At 35.3% G+C, this 20,371-nt stretch overlaps 4 protein-coding genes and 1 long non-coding RNA gene across 6 annotated transcripts in view; 2 read left to right on the forward strand and 3 right to left on the reverse strand.

The window, feature by feature from the left end:
* Window positions 1-160: 160 nt before the first annotated feature.
* On the reverse strand, window positions 161-1,909 carry LOC124186908 (NEDD8-conjugating enzyme Ubc12). Its single transcript, XM_046579024.1, has 4 exons — window positions 1,667-1,909; window positions 1,484-1,578; window positions 1,045-1,251; window positions 161-522 (listed from the first exon to the last, which is right to left on the reverse strand). The coding sequence occupies exons 1-4, from the start codon at window positions 1,767-1,769 to the stop codon at window positions 382-384; spliced, it is 546 nt and encodes a 181-aa protein (XP_046434980.1). The 5' UTR covers window positions 1,770-1,909; the 3' UTR covers window positions 161-381.
* Window positions 1,910-4,978: 3,069 nt separating this feature from the next.
* On the reverse strand, window positions 4,979-6,327 carry LOC124186909. Its single transcript, XR_006871741.1, has 2 exons — window positions 6,224-6,327; window positions 4,979-5,748 (listed from the first exon to the last, which is right to left on the reverse strand). It is a non-coding gene; the product is annotated as an uncharacterized LOC124186909 (long non-coding RNA).
* Window positions 5,324-10,468, forward strand: LOC124186904 (xenotropic and polytropic retrovirus receptor 1 homolog). Its single transcript, XM_046579018.1, has 9 exons — window positions 5,324-5,432; window positions 5,519-5,672; window positions 5,797-6,041; window positions 6,273-6,534; window positions 6,664-7,031; window positions 7,143-7,485; window positions 7,574-7,740; window positions 7,932-8,065; window positions 8,185-10,468. Exons 1-9 carry the CDS (start codon window positions 5,364-5,366, stop codon window positions 8,444-8,446), a joined length of 2,004 nt encoding a protein of 667 aa, XP_046434974.1. The 5' UTR covers window positions 5,324-5,363; the 3' UTR covers window positions 8,447-10,468.
* LOC124186907 (uridine 5'-monophosphate synthase-like) lies at window positions 10,164-12,093 on the reverse strand. The gene is made up of 2 exons (XM_046579023.1): window positions 11,585-12,093; window positions 10,164-11,069 (listed from the first exon to the last, which is right to left on the reverse strand). Exons 1-2 carry the CDS (start codon window positions 11,723-11,725, stop codon window positions 10,584-10,586), a joined length of 627 nt encoding a protein of 208 aa, XP_046434979.1. The 5' UTR covers window positions 11,726-12,093; the 3' UTR covers window positions 10,164-10,583.
* A 168-nt stretch (window positions 12,094-12,261) lies between these two features.
* The window catches only part of LOC124186905 (5-hydroxytryptamine receptor 1-like), a 93,690-nt gene continuing 85,580 nt past the window's right edge, over window positions 12,262-20,371 (forward strand). For both annotated transcript variants that reach the window (XM_046579019.1, XM_046579022.1), the window contains exon 1: window positions 12,262-12,395. The gene's annotated coding sequence lies outside the window, so the exon portion shown is untranslated. The remainder of the gene's footprint in view (window positions 12,396-20,371) is intronic.

Raw genomic sequence — 20,371 nt, forward strand, 5'->3', positions numbered from 1 at the left:
CTTCTGATCGCTATTGAGAAATTCGAAACCTAAGATCAGCAGCTTCCACCTTATTGCATCTACCCACTTTTTAAAGCTTGTGCAGTTGCTGTTATTTAATCGACGCAAACTGCCTGTCAAGGAAATTTTTGGTTTCTTCTATTTAGTGAACTATACATTGTGAAGATTTAAGTAAGTTTATTAGCCAAAAGCATAAAATACTTGATGGATTAAATGTTTGGAGGCCTGGCAAGACGTGAAGAACGTAAATATGTATAAAGCAGACACACAGGTAACCGTTAGAACACTGTGTTCTCCTCCATTTCTCCAATCTCTTGGTATTTGTCCTCTAAGTCTGAGTCTTTGCAGGATTGTATACAGCATTGGTGAGGAGGCGGTGTATCACTTGAGACACCGTTCAAAATAAAATGACCCTACGTATCCACCTCGCATTGCTTTCACCACATTCTGTTCGAATACTCTTCGATTATTTTGTAACACCTCTGCCGCATCTTTGTTTAAAGGATCTTCAGGATTCGGTTCCTAGGTAAAGAGAAAATGAAGAAAAAATAAACAAACGAGAGGCATAAGAATAAAATTGTAAGATTTATTCATTAGTACAATCTAGTTAAAAAAAAAAAAGCTCCAATGGACAATAAAAATATAATAATGATTCAAAAGGTGCAACCGAAGTTGATTCGATTGAAATTGAATTGAAACCTTGTCGACTGAGAAGTTGAAGGAAAAATCTTCGGCAGATGATTTGTGGGAAACTTATTTACATGTATAATATATGTAACAAATGTACCATAAGATGTGCAATAATCTGACTTTACTAAATCTGTTAATAACAGTTTTTATCCGAGAGATTTTGTGTGAACAAAACATACTTTGATCGACTTCAGTTGCAAGGTTGAAACTATTTTAACTTATCCAATTTCTTTGGTTCGATACTTTTCAGCCTAAAATATTTGCCCGATATATTGTCAAGATATAAGTTTTGGAAATACATAAAAGTAAGCACATTCAGTTCAGAGACGCAAATTCAGAGTGTTCAATACTTACCAGAAAGAGATACTGAAGCCCGTAGACAATCGAGTTTATTGTCAATACAGGTTTCCAATCTTCTCTAAGAATATTCAGGCAGACATTGCCTTCCAGGTCAATGTTGGGATGATAAACCTGCGTTTCGCATTTTACTTTAGGTGGTTCGTGTGGATAGTTTGGACCGACCTTAAAACTGAACACAAATCTTCCGCCTTTGTAGAAACCCTAAGAATAATTATAATGCGAGGTGAATACTTTGGCTCATTTGTCAATCGAGCGACGAACAGAGAACAGAAGGAGACACAGGCATTAGCCATCTGCGCTGAAGTTAGCACAGCTTAAAGAATCGCTACTAAGTTGCTGCAGTAGAAACTTGACTAACTAAAATTTTGGTACGCGACAAGTAGCGACAGGATGATGAAAACAACTGAGAATTTCTGAGTGGTAAAATACGTACTTCGTCAGGGCAGATTATTAGTTTAAAAGTCAACAGGTCATCTGGATCTGGAAATTCTGTACCGCATGTTTTTGGCAGGTTGAGTTCGTTTATATCTGAAATAAAAATAAGGGAAAGATTATTTTAAATATTTTTTTCACAATCGTATCCCGTTATGTGATAAAAAAAATGAGAAATCGCAACCTTTCGTGATCCTTAACTGCGCTGCTGAGGCCTTTTTCTGAGTTCCTGTCCTTGGTGATTCGCCATCTTTTTTCGCTTGTTTTAGTGAAAATAATTTAATCATGTTAGATTCTAAGTTCGGCTACAATATAGCGAGGCATACAAATACTTTTTAAATTCAAGCAAAATCACAGAAGATTAAAAAATTGGAACCTACTAATTTTTGACAAGGGGGATAACTCGCCTTTCGGACCGTGCTCTCCCCTGGCTATATTCACGCTTCGCGAATATTCCACCATATAGTTAAGTTCACGTCTTTTTAACCACAAATACGAAAATTAATTAACCTTGATCACTTTCGCCGGCTATTTTCTGCTCACGTTTATCGCAAAAAATCAACGCGATTCCGTCGCGAATGGCCAGATACCTTGTTGAAGGCTTATAATGAAAAATTTTCACCGTTTAACGGCTGAACGCTGAAAGCTGGTAGATTGGTTCAGTCGAAAATAGCGCCACTGCGACCATCTCCTCATTGGATAAAAAATTTTTTACTCCAAGATCCGTATTTAAAGTTGTTCAGTGAACGTAGACACTTTGGCGATGCGTGGCTCCATAGACTTAGAAATAATACTAACAGCGTGAACTCCGCTTCTAAACATCGCCATTGAAATCTCTGTTACTTTGACGTTGAGTAAAAAATAGTGTAATAAATTCGCGTTGCGTAGACAGTCTTGCTAGTCCACGTATGCATGGAATAGCGTGGCAATAAGCAAGGTCAAAAAGGTGTAACGAATCTAGCAGCCGAAAATAACGTACGAAAATGACGTACAGCATGTTTACTCTTCTACATATATCATATATTGGCACATATCTGTAGGATTGCATTGTTTTCGCAGAGTAGACAGTTATAATAACCAATCGCGATGGCGTTAGGTAACCGCTTCTCTCACTTTCATAGGTTAATATTTTAACATATTTCTTCGAAACAATTGATAACCGTTCATATCTAATAAATGGTCAAACTAGGGTACAGATAAGATTAAACAAATGCAATAATATATCAAATTGTGATCCGCTGTAAGAGACATTCAAATCTTAAGCTCTGTTCAAGATTCCGTGCAGTCACGTGTTTTTGAGTGAAGTCTGTCGCACCGTGGTTGAGTGAACCTTTCACTGTACGAAAAAAAGAAGAAAAAAATAATATATATATGTTCTTTGACATCGGTGCATCGGGAATTGTCGCGGCTATGAAACGAAACGATAGTAGAAAGTAACTGTAATAATGATATTGTAGAGTACCGATGTTTACAGTGTTTACGTAGAGTGTGTAATGTGTCAGTGATAATCGAAATTTGCACAACGATGATGTGGTACGTGTAATACGATATATACATGTATAATATCACCTTTGTCAATCTATACGAATATTTATTTAACGAGAGATGTTACTATGAATCAATCGCACTCGATTCTTAACGTTTTAAATTGTTCGAAACGAACTATTTATGATCTATTAATTCAGCCGGAGTCTGTTTAACGTGGCAACCGAATCAGGGTAAATATTTAATTTTCCATAACGCTTAGCCACGGTCGTTGATAAATCCGTTGATAACGTTTTAGTGCTCTATAAAATAAACTAGGGATTGTTGCAGCGTTTATTAATTCATGTTACTTGCCCAACTTCGCAACTCTCCTCGACGAGTTGTTGTAAGTACGTTAAATTTAGTTATAAAAATAGGTTTAAGATTTCACATAATTTCATTTGCTATCATATTCCTTTGTTTCGCTAATCTTTGGCTTGATGAAAAAACTTACTTCGACAATTTCTTTTACCATTTTGCTGGCATGCTCCATCACTGAAAATACATAAGGATGAAGTCATCAACGCACCGTTACTGTAAAACGACGTATGTTCAGGAAAAATGATTTTCCGAAGTAAATAAACCATTGTAAACAAAATATATTATTATTCTGAGAAGCCAACTCCTTGAAAGTCATTCTCAAATATCTCACTGACGATTTTTTATCCTGGTATGTCGCTACATTAAGGTTACTAACTTCAGCCTTATGAAAACATATTTTAAATCGTCTTCTGCATTTCATGCGACTGCGATTAATGCCTCCGGCATTATTTACCTTCCTTTTTTTTATCGAGCGATCCTGTTTTTATTCACCGACCACCTAGAGCCAATTTTATTTGAAAATAATGGAGTTTTTATACATATATTTAAAAAAATAAATCAATACTCAAATATTTTACAGTCAAACTTGGCTTTTATTTTGGACTTGTGAGCTCCACCAATTTCTTTCAGCTTTGAGTTGTTTTGTAGGCAGATAAAACTATACAGTTATTGATAAATACAGGAACAAAGGCATTGTTATAATTATAGAAACCTTTGTTCTTCGCCAACTCAAATGAAATATCAATCATTGCACACATTTTTTTTTTTATGAATAAATGTAAAAATTAACTTCACACATGTTCTGATATGTGCGGAAATCGAAGAAATAAAAGATGGACTGAACAAATTGTCCCAAAATTTGTTGAAATGAATATTAATTGTTTAATAACTTAGTTTACCAAGATGATAAGAGAGACCCGCAGTCTTTATTTATATACGCTTTTAACAAACTAAATACCGGAGCGATTTAATGTTTGATTATAACTAATTTTCATAATAAAGCAAGAAATCGCTGTGAAATTTCACTTTAAAATATCGTTCCACGTTTCACCCTTCATATTTCACGATCAAATTCATTTTATATTTTGCCATACAATAAAGATGGTAGAAACAGAATTACTTAATCAATCTTAACCTCGTGAAATTAGCCACATTAACATAACAAAACATCAGAGAAAAAATCATTATTCCGCAACTTTAGAACTTTTTCAAATAAAACTATGTTTTGTTTATCATGTTGTTCAGTAAATTTCAGAAATTCCTAAAAGTGCGAAGTAACGATTTATCCTAAACATGTATCGTTGCAGTAACGTTACTAACTTCATCCTCGTTCAACATCCGCGAACAAAGGTTCGAGTTAATTTAGTCCCCGTTACTTTCCAGTCCCGCAATTGAGAATTGAATATTCTTTGGAAAATAATAATAACCCTACTCTGTAATTATGACGTGAATAATGTAACAAGTATTTGTAGAATATGAATATTGTCGCCTCTTCATAATTCCAGGTAGTCAAAATAACATCGTAACTAACATATTGCGAGCATTTTTTATTTTATGTATCAAATCTAAGTACCATTTTACGAGTAAATCTTGATCAGGTTTAGATCTGTGCGCAAAATTCCTTATCTTTTTTTTTTTTTTTTATGTATTCAATTATGCACGCTTGTTTTAATCTCTCGCAGTTTAAATTTAATTGTTGGTTTGATTCGCCGCTATCTTGTGTTCACTTTGTTGTATGCACTGAGATAGATAATCCTGATAAATGTTGACAACTACATTGAATTCCGTAAGTATACTTCATCGTTATCGTTATAGCTAAGGAAGCGCCTGTTGACACGCTTCTGTATGTATGTACGTTTATTATTGCGAAATGGTTTTTTTTTTTTTTTTTTTTTCTCACCATTAGTAAATCTGTACTGCCTTAATCATAGCATTTATAAAATACAGTAATCGGAAGTCTACAGATTTTAATTTGTTTATGTTTGTTTTGTTTCAGTGTATGGCTGACTAGAGTTTGAAATTATTCTAAATCAAATATGAAGTTCGCGGAGCATCTTTCCGCGCACATTACGCCTGAATGGCGTAAACAATACATTAGTTATGAGGTAAAATTCATGAAAATTCTATAATTTTTACTATATTTATTCGTAACGTCACATATTACTGATGTTTTCCTACCAATATTTTGTAGGAAATGAAAGCCATGTTGTATACGGCGGTAGAAGAGGCTCCGTCCGTTGAGATCGTCGAGCAGGAAACCATATCACGCCATTTTGCCTCTTTCGACGAAGTCTTTTTCACCTTCTGCGATCGTGAATTGAAGAAAATCAACACTTTTTACTCTGGTGAGATTAAATCGACGATCAAATTTTCAGTGAAATGAAAAACTAATCGATATTTATCAAGTAATTTTCGATTGATCTGTAAAAAATTTTTAAAAAAATTAATCGACATTCAAATTTTGTGTAGAGAAGCTGGCGGAGGCAACAAGAAAATATGCAGCATTGCAAAGCGAACTAAAAATTGCATCCGAAACGCATCACGGCGGAGGAAAGAACCGTGTTCGAAATACAACAAAAGCTCATCTGCCTGCTCGCAAGCTCAGGGAGCTAAAACTAGCTTTTTCAGAATTTTATCTCTCTCTTATCCTTCTTCAAAACTACCAAAATCTAAACCATACCGGTTTTCGAAAGATACTTAAAAAACATGATAAGGTACTTTAATGTGGATCATTCTGATAAACAGACATTGAAAATCGCCAATTCTTGAATGGAAAATTATGCAACATGTTAACAAGCGTTTGATCTTCGATCAAATCTTTTCAATCATTCATTCATTCGTTAATCGATACATTTTCAATTGGATTTCACAACGCAAATCACAGATTAAAAATTACCTTTATCAACGTCGAACAGCTTTTTATTACTCAAATTTGCATATATTAGCTGTTGTCCGTCGATACCGGCTCCAAATGGCGTACCGAATTCGTGGAAACTGCACACTTTCACACGTCAAAGGACATCGACAGGCTTATTCAAGAGACAGAGGCGACGGTTACTTCTGGCCTCGAAGGTGGTGACAGACAAAGGGCTATGAAACGACTCCGCGTGCCTCCCCTTGGTGAACATCAGAGTCCTTGGACGACTTTCAAAGTTGGACTGTTCTCCGGGAGTTTCGTTGTTTTGTTCGTCGCAGTTGTGCTGTCAGGTAAGAGTTTTCCCCGAACAGTTTACTATATCATTACTCGAGTATATTTGAGCAGTTCTTTATACCTTTAAATTATAACACGCGATACCATCCGTTCGCTTCTGATACAGATTATTAATTGAATTTTAGCAATATTTCATGATGGTGGCGCACGTCTCAAGGTTGCATTTCCCTTGTATCGAGGACCCCTGCTTGTTATTCAATTCCTATTTCTGATGGGAATCAATGTCTATGGCTGGCGTTCGTCCGGTGTTAATCACGTGTTGATATTTGAGCTCGATCCGAGGAATCATTTGTCAGAGCAACACCTGATGGAGTTAGCAGCTGTACTCGGCGTCGTTTGGACACTGAGTTTACTCAGTTTTTTATACAGCTCAAGCTTGAGCGTTCCGCCTTACGCAAATCCCCTCGCACTCGTCGTCATCATCGTAGCCTTTCTGTTGAATCCTTTCAAAATGTTTCGACACGAGGCACGTTTTTGGTTGCTTAAAATAATGGTGAGGCTTTTATCGCACGGTATAGAAATGGTGTTTCCGAATCAGCAATTGAAATCATGTTTCTCTGCACGAATCACGCTCCAGAGTTCAACCACTTTTTTTTTATTGCAGTTTCGTTGCATCTCCGCTCCATTAATGGTCGTCAACTTTGCCGATTTCTGGCTGGGCGATCAATTGAACAGCCTGTCGACTGTGTTTTTGGATTTTCATTTTTTGATATGCTTCTACATCACAAACGGTGATTGGTTCGAAGCCGGTGATACGCAGCAGTGTTTGTCTGGGTCTTACATCGTCAGACCAATACTCAACTGTCTTCCTGCTTGGTTCCGTTTTGCACAATGCATTCGCCGATACCGAGATTCAAAGGAAGCTTTCCCGCACTTGGTCAATGCCGGCAAATATGCTACAACATTTCTCGTCGTTATAACAAACACGCTGCGAACGTTTCATGCAGGTAAAATTATACCTTCGATCTTCGTGTGTTCTTTCACCTCACCTCATCTTCACCTCATCAACGCAGTCAATTTCATTTCTTTGTTCAGGCGAATATACAAATCACTGGGATAGTCCTTGGCTTTGGCTGTGGGTGGTGAGTAGCCTGATAAACTCCATTTATTCGTACACATGGGATATCAAGATGGATTGGGGACTCCTGGATAGTAATGCTGGTGAAAATCGATTCTTACGAGAGGAAATTGTGTATTCTACAGTGAGTCAATTTTCATGCTAATAATCATCGGAACGAATATTTTTTAATTCCATTGTCGTTACCGTCCCAAAAAGTTTCTTTCCATGCAAGAATACTCGATACATTTGTATCTCGAAGTGTATACATACATTTTGATCTTAAATTTCGCTTCGTATGCAGCAGAAGTTCAATATGGGAATCTCTTATTTCAGGGATTCTATTATTTTGCGATCATAGAAGACTTTTTATTGAGATTTGTATGGGTCGCAACCTACATAGTGACGCAGTACGGATATGTCCAGTCCGAGCTGATGACTTCTATCGTCGCTACTTTGGAAGTATTCAGGTAACTTTTTATGGTTCATAAAATTTCGCCACTTTAACTCGATGCAAGAATCAGACTTTCGAAAGATAGTTAAAATAATGTGCGTTGTGTTTGATCATTTCGTTTTATCGACCATGTAGAAGATTTATCTGGAACTTCTTCCGTCTTGAGAACGAGCACTTGAATAATTGTGGTAAGTTTCGTGCTGTCAGAGATATTTCTGTCGCGCCTATAGAAAGTTCCGATCAGACCCAAATCATAAGAATGATGGACGAAGAGAATGGAGTAATAAATCGGGGAAAGCGCAAGGGTGGAGGTAAAAAGCAGAATACTGTTAAGGAGGACAAGCGTGCATTATTAAAAGAGGAAACAATTGATATAGATGTATCTAACGCTAGTTGAATTTATATTTAATATTTTTGTTGCACTTGAAAGCGGGATCAAGTACTTTTTATTTCATCATATTGCAGCTTTTGCATAAAGGTTATTGAAATAGTCGTATGGTTATCCGAGATTTATCTGATGCAGTGCCACTTATTTTTAAATGCAGCAGATTTTCAATCGGAAATATTTTTCGATTAATTGTAGTTAGTTTCGTACAGCCAATTTTTCGATTTATCCCTAAATTCATTACAAGTTTATAATATACAAGTGGCTGTATTATACGTATATTATGCAAAACGGTTCTGCGTATCCAAGGCTGAGACACGGGATTGAAACACTGTGTTCTATATGCACAATGATGCTGCTCAGATTCTGTGGAATTTATTTTAAATTCGCATTGTCGCTGCCACCATAAAAATTTGCTTCTCTTTTCATGAGATTCTGAAACCGACGGTAAATTCCACAGGATCCGGTGAATGCCCTCATCCTAGTGCCGATATAGTATACTGAATTAAAACGAAATGAAAATCCTAAAATAACGCAACGACACGTGCGAATATTTGTTACATTCCACTAACAGTTTTATGAAAAATCAATAATTTAAGTGTAGATTGTGATTTATATTTTTGAATACTTACATGAAGTGTTATTTCAAGGCTTAGGTGATTTTTATTTTTTAGTTACGTACTTCCTTTTCAGCCCCACGAGTTTATACGAGTAATTACAAAATGAAAATAGTTATTACGTAACGCGGCCATACACAATTAGTAATGCAAAATTACACTGGAACTAGCGGGTAATACGTCTGGAAGGCTTTCAGAGAGTGAACAAATGATAAATTATTAAGAAATATATTCGAAAGAGTTCCCTGAATAATCCTGACAAGTTTTATCGTTTGGTCATCCCCTGGAACCTTTTTACCTGTATTACCTGCAAGTTTCAGTGTCATTAATACAAATGCATGTTAAACATGCATCATTTTTTCACCCTCTATTCCAGATGGCGACAACAAATACTAACCGATATCCAAAGATTTCATTGAATAATTATTATTACCTCTTATTACACAAGAAACAGCAATACTTATTCCGTATAGAATAATCGAAATTCGCATGAGGTACTTTCGCAAGCTGATTACGAACAATAACTGATAATTTTTTCACTGACAGCTGTGTGAATTTTCCAAGTATTATAGATTAATTTTCCTCTTATCTGTAAACGCAGATGCGGTTAATCATAACGGGCGTATCCTATTGATACTTTCCAATTTAACTAATTGCGTTGACAAACTTATTGTGTACGATGTTATTTTACGTGAATTTATTTAACACATTCAAGTTTTGTTCGGATATCTGCGCATAATAATTCAATGTAAAATGAAATTCGTGTATCCGTTTATATCCTTATATTCAGAATTCGGTGCGAGATAAATTTGTGTAAAATAATGAAACTGGTGCAAGTTGAATTGTGATTAATAAAGGAACATGCTTCTTTAGTAATTGATCGCGACGCGAATTTACGAACTAATTAAATTAGTCCAACGGAATTCTTAATTACTATTATATTAAGTAGCACTTTATACGTATTTACGGTGCCTAAACTTCAGTTAATTTAGAAGTTCCTTGATTCAACTTTGTTGTGATTTTTTTGTCAAAAGGTATTTTTACATCTTAAGATTTAGATGTTCAAACGATACAGGATTGTACAGGTATTGCTAAATAAGAACCAGGCCAGATATTTTTGTAAATCATGTCTAATATATCAATATATAAACAAGAAAGGAATGATTGTGAAAGGAGCGTCACTCTGATCCGTCGTTCATTACATTTGGCGAAGTTGATTTTAACGATACCAGCATAAATTCACCCTCAAACCGCATGCTGTTGCATCAGTGAATTAACTTTGCTGAGTTTGTACAGATTTATAATCAGATATTATCTACCATAGTCACAAACTTAGTGAGTAGACAACTGTGTTACATTGTTTGTAATGTATAAGAAAAAATATTGTTGAAATTATATCTTTATACACATACTGTGATTCATTATTTCAAAATATATTATGCCGTGTAAGTTCTGACTGTATAACATGACGATTTAAATTTATATATTTATTGTTAGATTTGAATCAGTTCGAATTTCTCAATTACTTCTATTTATTCTTTGCTATTTAATTCGACTTGGTTTTGTTCCACGTAAGTCTTGACCTCTTCAAAGGTGTCTGAAGTCACTTTGCCTGCATTTAATAGATGCTGCATTAAACTCGTGAGAGTGTATAAACTCTTCATTTCGATGCCCTTTGCTTTCAGATTCTCACGACCACCCTGTTGTCGGTCTAAAATAACAATAGCTTCTTCGACCTTCAATCCTTCGTTGATTAGATCTTTTGCAGTCTCCAGTATACTGCTTCCAGATGTCACAACGTCTTCGATTATCATACAATTCTCTTCTAATTTGAATTGGCCCTCAATTAACTTTTTTGTTCCATAAGGTTTACTCTCTTTTCTCCTTATGAGCATTGGTATATTTTCTTCTACAGATATCAATGTGGCAATTGGCAAGGCCGTATAAGGCACGCCGCATACCTGTGAAATAGGTTTCTCTTTCTCTACGAGTGTCCATAGCAAACTCGAAATAGATTTCTGCAAGTATAAAACCCTGCTTTACATGTGAAATTATTTTCTGTACCTTGAAGATTATATGCATAGATTTTTTGGTGATAGTATTTTTTGTCGAGGAATTTTTCCGGTTGGTTTGTAGAAGTGATACGGAGCAAAATGATACGCGAGAGCAGTATTTGACCGATGTAAATATTGCATGAACAATTAACATAGGAAAGTCCTTTATTCGTGAATAATATTGTCTAACGCGGACAATACAACAATGGCTCGATCTGTAAGGGTAGGACTTTTACACACCCTTAAGGTATTATTTGTTATCTTAAAATTTATCATTATGGGCAGGATTGTCTTTAGTAATCCCTAGTCAATGCTTAGATTCGTCATGTTTCTCCTTGAATAAAAATTAAGCATCTCTTGGAATAAAAATTGAGCATCACCTTGAATAAAAATTGAGCATCTCTTGGAATAAAAATTGAGCATCACCTTGGAATAAAAATTGAGCATCGGCAAACAAGCAGCTTAATTAAGTTTCTTACCATCAATTGTGGACGTGAAATAACGGCTCTTAGGTCAAAGTAAACGGGTGTCTGTAGACCGGTTTTCATAATGAAGGTGCCAAACTTCACAGCTTCGGATTCGAATAGTTTTACAGCTAATTCTTCCAAAAGATTTTCCATTTTATTCGGGTAAACAATCACTCAGGCAAATCAAGTATATCCCGTACTTATTCTTGGCTCGCAATTGACTGGATACGGTCACTCACTACGCAGCGATCACGTCTATACATACGAATCTAACCTCAATTAACCATCGTCGAATGCCTTGAATGCCTGAAATATTTGTGCTCGGTTCGGTCAACAGGTTCAACAATTTGCTGACGTGTAATATCACGTAGTACGGCATAACGGTACCACATAGAGGTATAAACACGGCGGGGTGGTGTACAAGCGGTACTTTAGCCATAACTTTCCATGCCGTATTTATTCTAGCAAAAGTGAGCTATGTTTCGTAATAAGAAAGTTGAAACGATAAACACGCCGTTGATTTTGCCTGGTACAATAACTGTAAACCTGTAATTATTCATTTAACATATTTTCAGAATCGTGTAAGCCGGTTGGGAATCCAAACTTCATCGGTAATGGCGGAGCCGGTTTCATCGACCGAACCACGGCGTGCACGGCTTGTAAACTTACCACCGACCAATTCGGAGTCACGGAGTCTAGTCGGCGATTGTTTTGCAGCCGCCATCATCAGTCGACGAGTGTTAATCGCGATGTGCAGTGAGCTAGTTCCCTCTGGTGATTGTGGTGCCACGGCTGCATCGTCGGCAAATACGACTGCGGTCAGGTAAATGTTTAACGATTTTTATATTGCTAATAGTGTTTTGAATCATTGTCTACCAAGTTCACGATCGCTATTGAGTAATCACATACTTGTTTAATCAATGCTACCGGTCAACCCCAATGTCGTAAGCGAACAACACGAACTATCGATTGTATGTTGATGCCGTTCGGGAATCGAATGGGCATGTTTCGAACCGATGAAAACAATTAGGCGATCCTGATTGATAAACGCGTAATATTTTCGCACGTTGTTGATCAAGGTTTTCAGAAGATTTCGACGTAACTGTTTCAGGGTTTTTTGTCCGTCATGCCGACTCTGGTGAAAACGATTATTACGATTTTTTACGAATATTTTAGGGAAATTGGGACGTTTCGTAAAAAACAAAATTTTAAACACACATAGTTTCTCAGAAAATTTACAATTCTTTACGAAAGTCTATGCGTATTTACAATTTTGTACAAAATAATACAAAATTTTTCAAATTTCTGTAAAAATTCGTTGTAGTAGCAGAAATTTTCACCGTGGTAACAACTATAATCACAGTAATTTTCGTTCCCATAACATAAACGGAGACGAACGAGTCTCGCAGTTTATTGTAAGTTAAAATTTAGGAAAAGAGAAAGAAACTCCTGTTGAAAATATTTCCAACAACGTTATCGCTAACGATATTTTCTCTTTTCTCAACTTTTGATTCAGCCGTTCATCCTTAATCCCTGCACATTTTAAAGGGTTAAAGGAATCAACGAAACGGATACTTTCTCGATATATCGCACAGGCCGCCTTTTTCAGAACCACAAGCTCTTCATTTTGTTATTTGCAACATTGAGAATACCCTGTTGTTTGAAATTTGTTAGAGTTTAGGCGATGAGAGCGTAACGATTTCTTCCTACCGAGTATATCTGAAACTCAAAGAGAAGAAAAAGAAAATGTGTTTCGAATTTGCACTCTTTTTTTTTTTTTCTTTTTTCTTTTAAACATCCCAGCGCGTTCCACGTACCAAGAAGTTCTGATCGCACTCCTTCACGTGACAATTAGATGGATATAAATTGTTATTTACACCAGAGACGTGCATGCTGTGTACAACTGATTGTGTCAACACAGCAAGTTATCATAATATTCAGTCAAGTGTTGTGCAGAAGGAAAAAAAGAGGATGAAGAAAAAAAAATGAGTAAATAAATAAATAAAATAAAAATATCAATTGTTCAACGACGTAAAATGCGAACAAAGCGCTTATGACAATGATGTTAATTATACCAACAATAAGCACGGCCGGTCGAACTAAAGGAAAGCTCATTTAATTTCTATATATACACTCGTTTTAATCGTTTTATTTTGATCGTAAGTCTTAAGTGGAAACTATGTGCAGCCATTAAGAAAACCTCGCCGATATATTTGCATGCGTCAAACTTGTCTCAGACGACTGTTAGCGAAGCTACCGAATGGCGATGCAAACCGATATTATAATATTGTTTATATATTGTATTGTATAAGTTGTACGCAACGATCGAATGACGACTCACGTCACTATTAATTGCACATCAATTCATCAGTGTCTTTACCGCGCGTGTTTTTAATATTAATGACAATCAGTACTCAACAATTCCGCCTTCCTTCTTCTTCTATGCAAATCGTCGGGGAATCTTAAACGCCAAACATTTCCTCGCACCCATGCCCGATGTGCGTGCATGCCGGTTTGAAACCAATTTTTTCACTACCGGATGTCGGCCCAATTATATTACACGTACATGTTTTGTATCGAGTTGAATTTTTTCCTGCATACTTTGACGCGAATCTATTTTACCGCATCGAAACTTCGAGCGTGGTGTAATGATTTGAATAATTTATTACACCCAAACACGAAACAAAGCATCGTAAATATGTTCTTTGTTTGTTTTTTAATTTTTTTATTATCGCCAAGTTGGTAATATTACAATTATACGCCGCGGATGTCGGGAACTAAAAATATATTGTCGCAAGTATAAATAAATACGTTTGATTTTTCGGTCTGTAATGCGTTTCTGGTCGGGGTTTTAGCAAGATTGGCGATTAATTGTGCACTGTTTTCAACATGTTTGATTGTTGATCGGTAGGTTGAATTTTACGGGATTATATTTGATACCTCAACTATTTCTCTTCAAACACAACAATCACCGAGGTGTCACTTGTTCGTTTGATAGAAGAAAACGTACGGCTAGGCTAGTTTTGTTTGATTAGGTAATATTATCAACAAATCTGCGAAAATGTGACAAATTTTACCTACACTCTTACTGATCGAAATGTATTTCATTCTATGCTTAAAGCGTTGGAGTCGATATTCGACTATGAAATAAATTTAATTCGACTTTAGACTGCAGTGAGAAAAATTGCCACAAGTATAGGTACCCATAAATCCTAGTATAAGTAATCGAGTTTAATGGTGCTCAAAATATCAGGAGGTACGTAACTAAGCGTCTGAGGATCAGTTCTGATTAATCTTTGAGGGAACTTGCGTAGATTTTATAATGGGGTTCAGGATCGAAGGACGAGACGAGGGGACGAATAAGTATTGAGAACATGACAATGAATTGAAGAATTGAGAACCGAAATGGGGGAGGAGGGAGACTAGAGCCCCAAATAATTTGTACGAATCGAATAATTTGCAGGGAGGCTTAAGAAAGGAATTGACAAGTGATTTTCTCCCTTTGCATGCTGCGAGTGAATATTTAATGAAAGTCGATCAGTACACACACACACACGTATAAATATATATATATATTCATTTATATACGTCTATACATGTATTCGATCTCGGTGTATATCAAATTACAGGAGCAAATATTTCTTCAATCAATCTTCAGAATACGATACAGCGGTATATTTATATTTATATATGTATTAGGGTGAGCCAAAAAAAATAATCTACCGAATCAATGGTCTCAGAAGGACCTGTTTAATAATAAAAAAGATTCTGCCATTTGGAAAAATTTTTAAATCAATTTTATGAGGTGTCGTTGGTCATTTGAAATTTCCCATTTGAATAACACTTGAAAAAAAATTTTTTTTCATTAAAAATGCTATAACTTTTGAACCGATTGAGATGAAAAAAAAATTTCCAGGCACATTCTTATAGGGCGTTAAATTCTCTAAAAAAAAGACTGCCGAGTTGATTTTCTAGACTCAAAAATTCGCATACTTACCGCCCGTGAAAGTCGAAGAATGGCAGAAATATGCAGTTTTAGGGCTCTATTATTGGGAATATTCGTACTAAATGAAAACGCTTGGACTAAAATGAAGTAAGCTGTGTGAAAGATGTTGTTTATAAACTAGATTCGTAGAGGTTAGTGCTTTTGGCTCACCCTAATATATATTATACATATATATTTATTCAAGATTGTTAATTGAAAACGCATTCTTGGTGTTGTTTTTCTTTTCTTTTTTTTTTTTTTATGTAATTCATCGAGTCCGTTTGATGAAATCGAAAGTTTGTTACCGGTATTGAAAGCACGGAATTGGAGGTTGGCCAAAATTTTTGTAACTATCGTTTCTCCGTTACCAACTGTTGTCTTTCGAATCAATTCTTGTTCGATATGTTGCATGACGTCAAAAGACGTCTTACTCCCGCCTGCGCGAAATTAAAGGTTCGCTGCTTTTTGGCAATCTTTCGTTAACACTCATCCTGCACAGTTTGTATTTTTAACTGATGGCTTTTTTTTCCCCCCTCCCTTCCTTCTCTTTCTCTTTTTTCACGTTTCTCTCATGCTTCTGCCTTTTTTTCTTCGCTCTCTTACTCCTATTTCTGTCAGATAATCCGCGATGAATGTATACATATATGTAACCGTACTTACCAACATCACTGTACCCGCAATCTTTAAATATTTATCCTGTATGCGTTGTTTTATACAGGTTACGCGATCTTAATGAAAAATTACGTCAACGCTTTGTAAACAATATTTATTCTTGTAATATGCATTAATGTAAAAATCGGGTCACGTGTTGCAAAGTGAAGGAAAATTTTGAAACCGACGTTGTAAAATCGGGTGTAATAAATGATACGTTTAAATTTTCTAATATTGCGTGAAAAACAAGAAAGAAAAAAAAAAAATTCGCACCGTCGTATACACGAAATAATTAACAGTTTATGGTTAAATTTTGTATAGTTTGAAACGTAGATTTCATAAGTAATTACACGAGTATAAATTTGTACATACAGAATAAACTTCTGATTGGTTAATCAGATACGCTTAGCCAATGAGAAGATTGGATTTATTAATTCTTAGGTTTGGCTGCGTAGCGATAAAAGTTTTTTTTTAAATACGTGGCACGTATTCACGATTTTTTCTAAACTATTCTAGGTGTCCGTCAAAGCCATATAACGTGAGTTTAAATTATTCAACGCGTGGGGGATTAAAATTGAGATTGTAAAACCGACAAAGTAAACGCAAGTTGTGTAACGATATATTATAACAACGCTCAAATATTCTACGGATAGCACACGAAATTTCACACATCATATCGCGTTAAGGAATGTTTACAACCATTCCGAAATCACGGTTTGTTACTGCAACTTACGTGCGTAATACACTCTCTTATCCTCTCCGATTTTTAACGACTTATGTTCATTCTCTTTGCGTTTGCCGAAAGATTTCCGCGAGCTTTGAAAAATAAGAGAAAATCCGTGCAAAGCTTTTCGCGCAGGTGCCATTTGACTAAAATAATGGTGCTGCAACCACGTGGGTTGAATTTTATTGAGCGGACGGTTTTTGACACGGATTGAAAGTCACGTAGGCGAGAAATATGAAAAATACAAAATTTCATCCGCTCAATTTTTATGTACACAGAGAAATTTTATTAGCAAGATATGTACCGTGTTAAAATGCAGGTTTTCAATATTGTTGAAATTTCCTCTTTTCATAAAGAGGAAAAAAAAAATTACAATATATATCCGATTCGTTATGCGACGAATAAATGATGGACAGAGCGTAAAACAGATGAATTGTAAATTTCGATGTATAAATAAAATCTTTGGAAAAATTTATTGCAGTTCGACGGTATTTTTCAATTCAAAGCTTACGCGTAACGATAGCGGTGTGAAAAATAGAAAAATTACAAGCTTGGGTCAATTTAACGGGAAAAAAGAAACGTTGAAAAAATTAAAACGGCTGGATAAATTGTTAAATATTGTTTGAAATTTAAAGGAGAGAATTAGCTGACTCTTGAAGATTTTCTTATTTTAGTAATTATTTCTCGAGTGCACGTGTAATAAAGTTGGAAATAAGCTGACCAAATAAAGGAAAAAGCTGTTTTTTATAATACCGTGAAAAAAAAAATATTAATAATTCCAAGTTTCTATTGTGTTGCCGGAGAGTAATTAGCGAAACGCTCGACGTACACAGCAATGCACAAACATGGTAGGTATAAAGACACAACATTTCGGTATACCTGTACCATCGCTGTTTCATTCTCGCTCAAAAAGACTGCGCAAACAGTGGAATTCATGTCGAGGAAAAAAAATGATAACGTACAAGTGACGATACGAGACAAGAAAGAAATATCTGCTGGAGGCTAACCGGTCAGATCTAAGACGATTTTTCGAATATCCGGAGGTATTCAAAATAGCGAAAATAAAGCGGTTGTAATAAATGTGTGTATTAGGGTGTTTCGAAAAAAGACGGAATTTCTTTTTTTTCTCCTTATGGTGTCCAAAAATTGACAGTATATTTGAAAACAAAAATTTTGGCGCCAATACGAGCTCTTAATATCAATAGGAAGGTTTGCCTCTATCCATTTCTTTATCTTCCATTTAAATGACACGGGAAATTTTTTTTTTTCATTTTTGAATTTTTATAACATCGGAACGGTTCATCGTAACAAGAATTTGAAAAGAGAGATTTTTAGGAAATTTCAAGCTCTACAAAAAACGTCTGAAGATCAAAGTTCCTCGGATCAACCGTTTCAAAGATATCAGCGATCAAAAATAACACTAATCAATAATTTCAAATATTTTCCAACAAAAGTACAAAAAAATATCATATGCCATATTTATGTTATTTTTTATGTAAAATTACTTTAATTCTGTTAACCTGAGACTGTAAATTTTTTTTTTTTTTTGCTAATCAATTCAATACTTAACTCACCAAAAGCACAAATTCATAAATACAAAGGTTAAAAATATCTCATAAATGATTTTTGTGCTTTTTGTGAGTCAAGTATTGAATTAATTAGCAAAAAAAAAAAAAAAAGTTTACAGTCTCAGGTCAACAGAAATAGAGTATTTTACACAAAAAATAATATAAATATCCGCATATGATATTTTTTTGTACTTTTATTGGAAAATATTTGAAATTTTTGATTAGCGTTATTATACTTTTTAATTATATTATTTTGTCAGTGTGATTGATAAACAGTTGCTCTCGGATTTTAGCGCGTGCGTATTAAATTTTAGCAGACGACAGATCGTGCAGTCGTTAGGAATTCACGCTGTAGGGAATAAGATAGAGAAGAGAATTAAGATAAATTACACGCAACGTTGTCTTCTGAAAACAATTAAGTCGCTAAACTGCAGTTTCTTAGGTAAAACAGGAGTTTATCATCGTTGATTTTTTCGTATCGTTCGCCTGTTCGTCAGAGCAAAAATCCTCTTTCCTGAATTTCATGCCGCTTAATTGTCACGTTATCGATGTCAGTGTACACAATGACTAAACTTTTACCAAATAGCGGTAAACCGGAGCTTAATCACACCGCGCGTATGAAATTAAACAAAATGTCGACAAATTGTCGCGACAGTTGTACCCCGATTATACGCAATATACATAATGTATCTCTCGCTACTCGAGAGACTTGTTCGTTCTAGTATTCTCACGGAGCAAGGTGCGATGTGGTTATATCTGTAAAGACTTGAACTCTGTGCAATCACGAGCCAACACTTTGGCAGATCTCGTTCCGTTGGTACAAGTATACACATGCACGATGATTAATTCCACGCGATTAACAACGCGTGTGGTTAATTTTAGTTAGAAAAAGAAAAAAAAAGATGGGTTACGTGTTAAGTGTTTCCACGCTAAATTCAAAGTTTCATCGTCAGACGAACAACGCGCACTTCGCCTATCAAATTGCCCCGCAATAGAAACGAATTGAACGTGTATAACTGTTCGAAATTTCTACACACTCCCCGAAAGTTTATCGAACGATTAATTATCTCGTTGTTTTTTTTTAAAAAATCAACACTTTTTTTCTCTTTGATGGGTAAAACGAAAAAAAGAAAAAAAAGTAGATCAGTCGGCGTTCGTCGGATCCGCGATTTTTACTAAATCGTGAAGGATTGCTGAAACGGTTTATTTTCTCGTCTGATTTCATGCTCTGTGGAATAATAACCACGGTTTGCATAATATCCACGATGATAACGTAATTGACACGAAATTTACACGTGATGATGGAATAGTTTTTTTTTTTTTTTTGTTTTTTTTCTCGAAACAGCAAATTCCTCGCATAACCATCAAGCTCTCGTCGAGGGTGAAATTATAACTAAACTATTCTTATGCGTAGTAATTAATTTGTTTGCAGGCGGGTGAAATAACGTTCGATGAATTGTTAGTTTGGGAATGTTGATCGTTCGTACGTATAACGGAAAAAAAATAGAATATCGCAAGTGTGTCGATGGCGGAAATATTGATTTTCCCGTTGCCGCTTCAATTTGCTTACCTATGTGTAATATTTTACAAATGCTTATAACGTAGTTATTTTTAATAACTTTAGCCGAGATCTATTATTTCCGTAATTTTTTAGCCATTTTTTACGTCCGAACGTTGATTATCCTCCGTTCTTTTTTTTTTTTTGGAATCTATCGATTACCTACATTTCGTAAATCATTTCGTATTTAGTCGTAAACTTCACAAATATCAGTGCTTTCGCGAAATCTTACAGAAATCTTTGGCGCTTATTGTTTATTGTTAGACTTGAAACAAGCTAAAAGTAAATATTCTGGACATCATCTCTGTTATCG

Source organism: Neodiprion fabricii, chromosome 7 (assembly GCF_021155785.1).
Source record: "Neodiprion fabricii isolate iyNeoFabr1 chromosome 7, iyNeoFabr1.1, whole genome shotgun sequence".
NCBI lineage: Eukaryota > Metazoa > Arthropoda > Insecta > Hymenoptera > Diprionidae > Neodiprion > Neodiprion fabricii.

What these genes read in the sequence shown, in the direction of transcription:
- LOC124186904 (XM_046579018.1), top strand. Translation starts at nt 5,364, where the DNA reads ATGAAGTTCGCGGAGCATCTTTCCGCGCACATTACGCCTGAATGGCGT. An exon ending in AACAATACATTAGTTATGAG is followed by an intron (nt 5,433 to 5,518) that starts GTAAAATTCATG and finishes AATATTTTGTAG; the next exon opens with GAAATGAAAGCCATGTTGTA. An exon ending in CGTCGCAGTTGTGCTGTCAG is followed by an intron (nt 6,535 to 6,663) that starts GTAAGAGTTTTC and finishes ATTGAATTTTAG; the next exon opens with CAATATTTCATGATGGTGGC.
- LOC124186907 (XM_046579023.1), bottom strand. Translation starts at nt 11,725, where the DNA reads ATGGAAAATCTTTTGGAAGAATTAGCTGTAAAACTATTCGAATCCGAA. An exon ending in TTTCACGTCCACAATTGATG is followed by an intron (nt 11,070 to 11,584) that starts GTAAGAAACTTA and finishes TTATACTTGCAG; the next exon opens with AAATCTATTTCGAGTTTGCT.
- LOC124186908 (XM_046579024.1), bottom strand. Translation starts at nt 1,769, where the DNA reads ATGATTAAATTATTTTCACTAAAACAAGCGAAAAAAGATGGCGAATCA. An exon ending in GCAGTTAAGGATCACGAAAG is followed by an intron (nt 1,579 to 1,666) that starts GTTGCGATTTCT and finishes TTTTTATTTCAG; the next exon opens with ATATAAACGAACTCAACCTG. An exon ending in TAATAATCTGCCCTGACGAA is followed by an intron (nt 1,252 to 1,483) that starts GTACGTATTTTA and finishes AATTATTCTTAG; the next exon opens with GGTTTCTACAAAGGCGGAAG.